At 35.3% G+C, this 10,335-nt stretch overlaps 2 protein-coding genes across 2 annotated transcripts; one reads left to right on the top strand and one right to left on the bottom strand.

Annotated features, from left to right (window-relative positions):
• Positions 1-230: 230 nt before the first annotated feature.
• LOC137749364 (U3 small nucleolar ribonucleoprotein protein IMP3-like) lies at positions 231-1,955 on the bottom strand. The gene is made up of 4 exons (XM_068489461.1): positions 1,779-1,955; positions 1,547-1,654; positions 912-986; positions 231-659 (listed from the first exon to the last, which is right to left on the bottom strand). Exons 1-4 carry the CDS (start codon positions 1,910-1,912, stop codon positions 428-430), a joined length of 549 nt encoding a protein of 182 aa, XP_068345562.1. The 5' UTR covers positions 1,913-1,955; the 3' UTR covers positions 231-427.
• Positions 1,956-6,170: 4,215 nt separating this feature from the next.
• On the top strand, positions 6,171-9,548 carry LOC137709407 (rhamnogalacturonan I rhamnosyltransferase 1-like). The gene is made up of 8 exons (XM_068448501.1): positions 6,171-7,042; positions 7,336-7,403; positions 7,518-7,603; positions 7,718-7,871; positions 7,965-8,254; positions 8,355-8,559; positions 8,642-8,799; positions 8,989-9,548. The coding sequence occupies exons 1-8, from the start codon at positions 6,739-6,741 to the stop codon at positions 9,233-9,235; spliced, it is 1,512 nt and encodes a 503-aa protein (XP_068304602.1). The 5' UTR covers positions 6,171-6,738; the 3' UTR covers positions 9,236-9,548.
• The last annotated feature ends 787 nt before the right edge of the window (positions 9,549-10,335 follow it).

The raw sequence follows: 10,335 nt of genomic DNA, 5'->3' as shown, positions 1-10,335 counted from the left end.
CTTTCTTGCAGATTCCAGTATCGACACTCATTTTTACTTTTCACACATCTCTCTGAATTTTCAACCGTTATAATTGATGAAGCTCGATGGCCAAAAATTACAAGTTACAAGGGAAGGTAAAACTGTGTATGTGAATAGCACCATCCATACACAATTTTTCGGTTATACGGGGCTTGGCCATGAAAATGAGATGGGATTAAGGGAGACGCCGAACCCATTTCAATCAGAAATTCTCGAAAAGTATGTATATGTTGAACACGAAGATAAAACGTTGCCAAAATTCAGACAAAAATGCCACATTGGGCGCACAAAAGAACCCTCTCGCTGAGATATTTAATACACGATGAACCAGGCAAATTACGAATTGGTTTCTCTTTTTCCGGCCACCTACAAAAAAGGGACGAAAGAACCTCTAAGTTCACACACCTTAGTTCATCGCATCATAATCGTCCAGCTTGTCATTGTACTGCAACACCTTTCTCCTAATCTTCGATGAATCAACCCACGTAATGAAATCTTCCATATTCCTTGTCACAAGGAATGCTGGGTCAGTAACAGTCTCCGGACCAACTCGAATGTGCCCTTGCTCGATGTACGTGACAGCTTCTTTCAGGTGCTCAGCAAACTTCAAACGAACCAAAACAGTTGCAAGCCTACGTCTGCAAACAGAGACATTGTCAGTAAAGTAACAGACGAGACGAGATGCATACACATATTCGGAAGTGTTCTGCTCCCTGTCTGTCCTCGTGGACAGTAAGCCACCATCACTCATGATAAACTCCAATAAACTAGTGCAATCACTAAGGCAGCACTTCTTCTATCTTTTGTTGCAAACTGTTCTGTCAACAGATTTATAAGAATTCATCGAAGGTAAGGATTGAAATTCCTGTAAAAGAGTAAGTGAAGATTACCTGCAAAGGGATGACACCGATAAGCGCTCACATAATGCTAAGCTTTGCTTGGATGGTATAACACCGATATTATACCTGTCGTCAACATAAACCCTTTTTAAGTATTAATCACAACTAAAAACCACAGAAATATTGGAACCCTTGCAGTTAAGACCATGATAGACCAAAAATCACCATATTCTTGTACAACACAATTGAAAACAAGCAAAAACCTATTGAGCTCGGATCATGCTCATTAAATACAAACAGATCCCCAATACTTCTCTCTTTATGAAACACAATAAAGAACACACTTTGGGGTTAAGATTTCTAAATTTCTTTATCACCAATACATCCCGAACAATTCTCTTAAATTCTCACAATAATGACCACACTTGAGGAGTTAAAATTTCTAAATATCAATATCATCACTACTTTTTTTTTTCTCGATAACCCATAGAGTAACACAAAATGCCATTTAGGACCCAATTGACCGAAATTTGATAACTTCATATGGGTTTCTTATGCAGCTTTGAAATATTAATACTTCCAACTGACATATCAATTAAACAACACGAGCATCAAAAAAAAAAAAACTGCAAATTCCTACAACACAACAATTTGAGAAGCACAGGAAGAAACAAGTTATAACTCACAATTTTTCCAAGAGCATATCGGTCATTTCGATCCGATACGGATCGTTCGGGTTCAACTGCTTCAATATGTTCACCAGCTTGTGCACCATCCGGCACAAGCCTGAGTACCTATTTTCCAATTTTTCAAAATTTTAATTGGAAAGGAACCAAACCCAGTTAATCGAAAGATTAATCGACTGATAAAACCTGAAAAGTGACATGAAATTAAGGAAAAAAAAATATGTAATTTTACTTTTTGTAGTCGTCGCGACCGGTGACATGGTAACGCTGCAGAACCTGAGTTTCTCTGTGACCTTCTTCTCTCTTCCATTCCAAGAAGTTCACTTTCTTCAGCAGCTTCTTCTCATGAAACTTGAGCTCTCTCATGGTTGCTTTTCCGCAGAGGGGGATGAAAGAGCAAAATCCCTAGGTGGAGGGAAAAAGGGGTACAAGTGTTGCAAAAGCCCTAGATTGGAACAAAACGTACCGTTTCGCTCTCCCGTTTGAATATTTGTATTGGGCCTTAAAAGCCCAAATAACTAAAACCTTTTTTGGTCGAAAGCCCTTGTGCATTTATGCTTATGATAAAAAGTTAAAATTAGAGAGCCTTAACGAAATACTTCTGGTATTATTCATTTTTAACGTTAGGGCATTTTTATTCTCAAAAGTCACTCCTAGTACTATTCACCTACAACATTTTTTTGTCATTTTCGTTAAAACTCAAAGTTTTCAAACATTTTTCATTAGTTTTGCTTAATTACTCTTATTTATTGAATTTTTTTTAGCTTCAAGCTCAAGAGGTGCTTTTGGTACTCAATAAATGATAAAACTGCATCCAAATGACTTAATTCACGAAAAAGTTTTTTTTTTTTATAATATTTTTTTTTACTTCACTTGCAAAAGATCATGCGAAAACTTAACAATCACGTAATTCACAGTTTCTAATTGATTTTCATAATTTTTTATTTATTTAAAAACCATCATAAAGCCTACTTTTTACGTGACATTTCCAGCACAAGAAGTTTCTTTAGATTCGTACATGCCGCAAGTGGCCCTTTATCACAGTAGTGAAAATGTGTTAAGTTTTTACATAACAATGTGGGTTCAAACCCCATCGATGACTAATCCAACATCTAATTTAACAAAATTTATTGTTTGACAAAAAAAAAAAAAAAAAAAAAAGATCGTACATGCCAAATTGAGGAGAAAAACAAAAACTTTATCAAATGAGTACATCGTAACTATAATATTTCGTATCAATAATGCAATAATACAATGTTATATTATTGACATTGAACACAATGGTGCACTGGTACCATAGAAATTGCTCTTAAGAATAAGGGATGAGCAACTGAGCACGGACTCAACTGAACTAAACATGTATAAATATATAGGTGTTTAGTCCGTGGGTGATAATGCATCCAAGGAAGATTCTTTATCCTCCTAATCTCTCTACACTTTTATACCCTCCTATTTGAACGGTCGTGGTTAAATCACGTCAACATCTTATATTGATTATTTTATAAAGATAATAAGACAAAAAATAATATATAAGAGGAGGGGATGGAAGAGGATGAGAAAATGAACCTAATGCATCATGTGTTGTGGATATCCAATTTCAAAACCCTTTACAGTTACATGCTTAATTTTACGGTGAAAGTTCATTGTTTGCCTAACACTCATATGAGATGAGGCCAAAGGTGACTGATGAGTGTGGAACAACATTGCACAACCATCTCAACTACTACTTAAAGTTTATTTAGAATCACTTTTAAACTGACTGAAAGCGTTTCTGGTAAAAATATTTTCAGAAATAATTCTTAATAAAAATGCAATTGAATTCTCGAAAAACACTTCTAGTGCTTCTTAGAAGAAGCATCAGTTATATTATTTATTCACTTCAAGTGTTTTTAAAACCCAAAAACATTTTTCCTAAAAACACTTTTCAAACGAACACTTAATATTTGAACACACTGTATACATGAGCTATATCAGTTAATCAACGTTGTGCGCCTTTCATTGCACCCGTGTTTAAATCGTCTTTCCCGTTGTTATAATAAGTTAGAATATCGCTTTCTCATAAATTATTGAATATTTGTTGCATTTTTCAGACCAATTGACATTGAAAAACCAAATTGGTCTGTCAAATGACTGATAGATATCACGGGGATTTGTCACAATTGCAAACGCCAAAACTTCTGTGTCTAAGCAAAACATGAGCACAAACAGTCACAGGACTCCCACTGACTTAAAAGAAAGAAATAGCAAGGCAATTGGCTACTTTCTTTGACGAAATTAACTTCTCTCCTCAATTGATGAGGCTGAGTTTATCCTCAAAGTACTTTGGGACCGATTCACGGAATTTCGTATTTTTATCAAAATTATTTATACATAAATTATTTTATAACAGATTATTTCTTTAAAAATTATTAATATATAAAATTATTTGATCATCGAATTGTATTAAAATAAAACAAATAGACAAATTTGGCTGAAGCATTATGACCGTCAATCTATTTACTACAGTTGATTAACTAAACAACTTTAGTTTTAATTAGTTTTTTTTTTTTCATAGATGATCTTTATATGAACTGTTTCGATAATAACCACGAAGTTATGTGAATCGAACACAAAATGTTTTGAGAAGAAATTCCTCTTCAACTTTAAGGAGCCAAGTATTATTTTGTGATGTGATCACGATTAAGCCACGTCAATATTTTATATTAATTTTTTATAGAAAAGTAATAGGAATATAAAATGTTGACGTGGTTTAACCGTGACCATATAAACAAGAAGGTATAAAAAAAGTATGAAAATGAGAGGAGAAACAATCCACGTTCTATTCGAATTAACCATTCCCAATAACCTTTTTAAGTCAAAAACCCAAAAACTGTCATATACAAAAACTTGTTCCCGTTTAATATTCATATATAATATATAATATATGTGGTGGCAGGGCAGTGGTCAGGCACTGCAACCACTAAATAAAGTTCTGCATATTGCCCCATCACTGTTTGCAGGTTGCAACCACTAAGTTAAACCTTCTTTTGCCCATCACTAATGTAATGCTGAGCAACAAAATACAACTCTAACCACTCAATTGAACTTTCTGGTTTTCTTTTTTATATTATAAATTTTTATTTCACACTTGTAAAAACTTACTAATGTTAGATTCGGTGGTGCTATCCCCATGCTATTTTTATTTTCACACTCTTCTTAATTTTTACCTGTCAAATTGAAAAATTGAAACGAATCAAATGACAAAAATTAACAAAAGTGTGTAAAAGATAAAAAGAAATGTGCGGATAGCATCGCCCTATTAAAGTCTGTATACCTATTACATTACCACAAATACATGAGCAAACAAAAAGGTCCGAAATCAATAGACGAGTGTACCTTTTATCTCACAATAATTGTCTTTGAATATGTTTCCATGACGCTATATGGTATGTAGTTGAGTTTCCTTTAAGTCTTGTTTGGTATTGCTGTAAAATAATACTTTTGATGTACTATGAGAATAAATAGTTATAAAATAAAGTAGTGTTCGAGTGTTTGATAAATTTTTATATAAAATTGTTGTGACCATGGTAAATGACTAAAATGAGTATGATGTTGGATGTGATATTAAACGAAGACGCCGAATAGAGTAAAGTAGGGTAAAAGTTTGTAATTTTGTAAAATATGCAGGATTATGCTTGTCATTTGAAAATTTTATTAAAGATCACCATTTTGAAAACAAAAAACACTGTTTTGAAAAGCATGAAAAGTTATGCTTCTGCTTTTCTATGTTTTTTTTGCTGTAATTGACAGCAAACCAAACACATTCGATATCCCAAACTTTTTTATAAATTGCTTTTAAAATAATATAAGCAATCCCAAACTAGATATATTTCCTACTTAGCAGTTGCTAATGTGTATGGAAAATCTCTTGTGAGTTAAATGTCAAAACCAATAAAATGAAAGAAAGAGCAAAAAGGATACTCCTCAATGCAACCATTTTACGACAATGGAAACTACACCTACCTAACCCAACCAAATTACGGATGGATGTTTTTTGAGTGTCATTGAATGTATAAGCTCTGACATAAAGTTGGTTTTCTCTAAATTAACAAGGGATAAAAAAAAAAATTCTTATTTTTTGATATGATATAAATATATTTTTAACGCCAAAATATGAGAAATTTTTTACTAAACCGCACACCAGACAAGATATTATAATTTAGTATTGAACTCGTTATCCATAAGAGTTAATTATAAGAACTCTTATTCATAATTGAAATATGTATACCACTAGAAACTATTTAATTTTGTTTTGACAAAAACAATAAAAAAACCAAATTACTTTGGTCGTACGGCAATACACCTGCAAGTCTGCAAGTGAGTAGATTATCCATTAATTTTAGTGCAAAAAATGAAACAAAATAAGGTGACTTGTAACTAGATTTTGGTTACAAAAACAAAATCCACTTCCCAATCAACTAAAATCTAAAAAAATTAAAATAAAAGATTGTAGTCTCAGTCTTTCAAATAAATCATAATTATGTAAATAAATACAACAAATAAATAAATACAATGGGGATAAAAAGCTGAGCAGAATTATATTTCCATTTAGTGTTCTACTTTTGCTTTGTCTGCTATGAACGCTTTCTCTCCAGCCTCGATTGTCGCCTTTTTTTCTGTTTCAGTTTCTCATTGAACCTTCTACGACTCTCTTTCCAACAGCCACATTCTTCAAATTTTCCGGCGGCCCTCGCCGGATTCTTGGCCGGAATATCACCGGAAAAGCAAAGAGCAACACGAAGTGAGTATTGGGTTTGTGGAGATTGATCATAAAGTTGCATTCTTTGAACTCTTTCGAGAATTTTACGGTTTTTCCTCTCTGGGTTTTGATTGGTGAAGCTTTCAACAATGGCGGAAACTTCATAGCTGTACGAGGTGAAAAGGGTTTTTGGGGTGATTCGAAGTAAAAATCTGAAAGTTGGGTTTTGATTATTTTAGTGCCGGACTTCACCAGAAACACGGAAACAAGAAAGTTCTGATCTTTTTTTGTTTTTTTTAAAATTTATTTCGAGGTGTTTCGGATATGTCAATAACTATTGGATCTTCCATTGACATTTATCTGTGAAAGATTCTGTGTTGAATTGCAACAACTCTGGTGCTTGACTGGTTGAATGATCAGTTGAAAAATTGAACGAGTTTTTTAGACCGTTAAAATGTGCAAAGGTGAGGACTTTGAGAAGTGTGATTACAGAGAAACAATGAAGGTGGGATTTAAGTTGATGGGGAGAGTTGAAAGGTTGAAAAGCTCGGTGTTGAAGGTGAACTCATGGCTGCTGATCATCCGGGCGATCGTGACGGCGTTGGTGTGGGCGTCAACAGTGCAGCTGGTTGGGATTTGGTTGATTAGGGGGCCTAGTTTGTTCAATGTTTGGCCTCCTTGCACTCACTTGGAATTGCCTGCTCATGCTGTGGATTTGGCTAATAAGCTTCCAATGCCAATTGTTCTCCCACCAAAGAGTAAGTTTCTGATCTTGTTTAATGTAAATCTTGATCGCTTTTGTAATTAATATTTCCGCGCACACATGATCATTTCTCCTTTGATTCATTCAATACGAAGATTAGAAGTAAACAGGTTGTGCAGGGCGAGAAAAAATGTGTGCAGAAATCTTTCCCCTTAGAGAGCTGATATGTTTGAATTGTCATTCTTTGATATCATGTTAATCAGCTGCTGTGCATGTTAATTTGCTTGGCTCAATAAAATTTGAGATTTTTCAATATTGTTTGTTAGTTCTGAATCGCTTTAATTCCAGGGGTTTACAAAAACAATGGCTATCTCATGGTTTCTTGCAATGGAGGACTGAATCAAATGCGAGCGGCAGTGAGTTCTAGCCACTTCCTCACAATTCTGGACATTCTTACCTTCAGTTTAGATGTTTTATTGGGGTTGTCTCCCGCCACCATGTTATTTTACTGACTACTCGATTTTACGCAGATCTGTGATATGGTTGCAGTTGCCAGATACTTGAATGTCACCCTTATAGTTCCTGAGCTGGATAAAAACTCCTTTTGGGCTGCGAGGTAGGTCAATTTGTTTTCGAGTAAAGATTATGAGGAATCGATATTCTCATTGTAAATTCCTTGATCTGAATAAGGAAAATTCTCAGTTCTAAGCGTGTCCCCTTGTGTTGGCAGTGAGTTTCAGGACATTTTCGATGTTGATCATTTCATTGCATCGTTGAGAGACGAGGTTCGGATATTGAGGAAATTGCCACCAAAGCTCAAGAAAAGACCTGCATACTCGTTGCCACCAGTTAGTTGGTCTAACATGTCCTACTACCTTCATCAGGTTGGTTCGAATCCGAGCATCATTCTCTTTCCTTTTCAGTTTATATGATCATTCTCAGCAGTTGAACTAACTTCTGGAAGTGTTTTCCAACAGATCCTGCCTCTGGTGCAGAAGTATAAAGTAGTACATTTGAATAAAACCGATGCTCGAGTAGCTAACAATGGGCTACCTCTGGAGTTCCAGAAGCTGCGCTGCAGGGTTAATTTCCATGCTCTGAGATTCACTTCCCAGATAGAGGAAGTTGGTAGAAAGCTTGTCGGAATTTTGAGAGAAAAAGGCCCTTTTCTGGCTCTTCATCTCCGATACGAAATGGATATGTTGGCATTCTCTGGCTGCAGTCATGGGTGCAGCAATAATGAGGTAGAAGAACTCACAAGAATGAGGTAACAGTCCCTTTTCATTTTGTTTCTTTTTGCAAATCGATATTTACTAGTTTTTCGCTTATAAACATCTTCTAATTATGGGATTATTACACGTTGTTAGATATTCTAATCCCTTGTGGAAGATAAAAGACATAAATTCCGAAACAAAGAGGCTAGAAGGTTTGTGCCCACTAACACCAGAGGAAACTGCTCTAGTATTGGTTGCACTCGGTATTGATCACAATGTCCAGATTTATATTGCCGCTGGAGAAATGTATGGTGGAAACAGAAGGATGGAAGGTTTGAAAGCTGCTTTTCCGAATTTGGTAAGTAGAAGGGAGAAGAAGCAACCTTTTCAACAATTATACATCATGGGACTGACATAACAGTTGAACTTTTGTGCAACAGGTCAGAAAAGAGACGCTGCTGGAGCCTTCGGATTTGAGGTTCTTCCCGAACCACTCTTCCCAAATGGCAGCATTGGACTATCTAGTCTCCCTAGAGAGTGATATATTCATTCCTACATACGATGGAAACATGGCTAAAGTTGTCGAAGGCCATCGCAGGTAAATGCATGTTCAATCTTTTGAATAACCTAGGGCTTTTTTCAAATCCCCATCTCCGTAGATTACAATAGTTCAGAACATCGTCAAACCTAGTGCTCTTCGGTTTTTAGGAAGATAAGATCTGTTGTTAATTTCAGATGATATTCTGATCTGAAATGTACACTTCTCCTCGGATTTTTCTTGTTTCAGATTCTTAGGTTTCAAAAAGACAGTTTTATTGGACAGAAGGCTACTGATTGGATTAATAGAACAATTCAGCACTGGCTCATTGAGTTGGGATGAGTTCTCTTACATTGTGAAGGAAGCTCACGCCGAGCGAATGGGGAGCCCGAAGAAGCGAGTTTTGATCCCAGATAAACCCAAGGAGGAAGATTACTTCTACTCAAATCCACATGAATGTTTGCAACTGTTAGATGGACCCTTGAGAACCGCATGATCTTCGCATGCCAAAAATATGGGTTTATTGTCTTCTAAATTATATGCATTTTGTGCCATTGAGAATTTTACAGGCAGTGGTTTACTTTATGATTGTGGTCTAAGTTAATACAGCAAGGGATAGGTTTAATTTACGTAAAATTGGGTTGGGAGGTCGATCTTGGAGGCTCTGCTTTGGGAAGGACTTAGAACACTAGTTTGCTGTTTTCAGAGTGCATGTAAGTCTTTCTCCTGCGAGAGCTCTTGATCAAAAGCATTTGGGAAGATTTATAGAATTTCATTAATAAATCAAGTTTTATGGAGAGAACTCCAAATAAGATCATTGTAATTAAACAAGGGGGAATATAGTGTATTTTCTTCAAAATCTCTCCTATACTAGTGAAGCATAATTTTTTTAACAAATATTCACCTATCTTTCTCTCTCTAAATTAATCTAGGGTTGATGGAATTGAGATTCTCTCCTAATCTTTGTCCGAAGTTCACGGACCAAGAGATCCGGACCTCTCATTTAAAATCTTATAGCCTTAATTTGTCCATCCTGCTAGCTCATCTCATAAACAAGAATCCAAATTTCTCTCATCTCTTTTAATGACCCAAAATTTTGAGCGTGAACTTTGTACCTGAAATCCGAAGAGGGTCTCAATTCGTGTTGATGAACTAATCAATGATCATACCATCTGAATGATGCTGGTTCCATGAGAAAATAATTAACAAAAACTTCAATTACTTTTGGGATAAAATATAAAAAAGTTAACTTGAAGAATTAGGCATGCCTAAACTAGTAAGATTGGTGGGGCCAAAAGTCTCAAATGATGACAGCAGCATGGCATCTGGAAAGCTGATGTTTAAGGTGTGGGGTTTGGGCAAATAATCCGCATCATTTCATGTCCTTAATTACTAATTAGTTAAGGAGTTGGTACCGAACCTTGTTTCCTCCTTCGTTGTTTAGTTTTTCGGTTATACATTTGGTTGTTTAGTTGCCATCAAATAAAATATATGCATTATTGTAGAAGTTAGAGTGCACCAACTCCATGCTTCTATCATATGAACAGATATGAAGAATTTTTCTGTAACGAAACATCATTGTAGTTGTATCTTAAG

The sequence above is a fragment of the Pyrus communis genome, chromosome 11 (genome assembly GCF_963583255.1).
Source record: "Pyrus communis chromosome 11, drPyrComm1.1, whole genome shotgun sequence".
Lineage (NCBI taxonomy): Eukaryota > Viridiplantae > Streptophyta > Magnoliopsida > Rosales > Rosaceae > Pyrus > Pyrus communis.
Note: the sequence above shows the minus strand (reverse complement) of the source record. Positions and strands in the feature narration are given on the sequence as shown.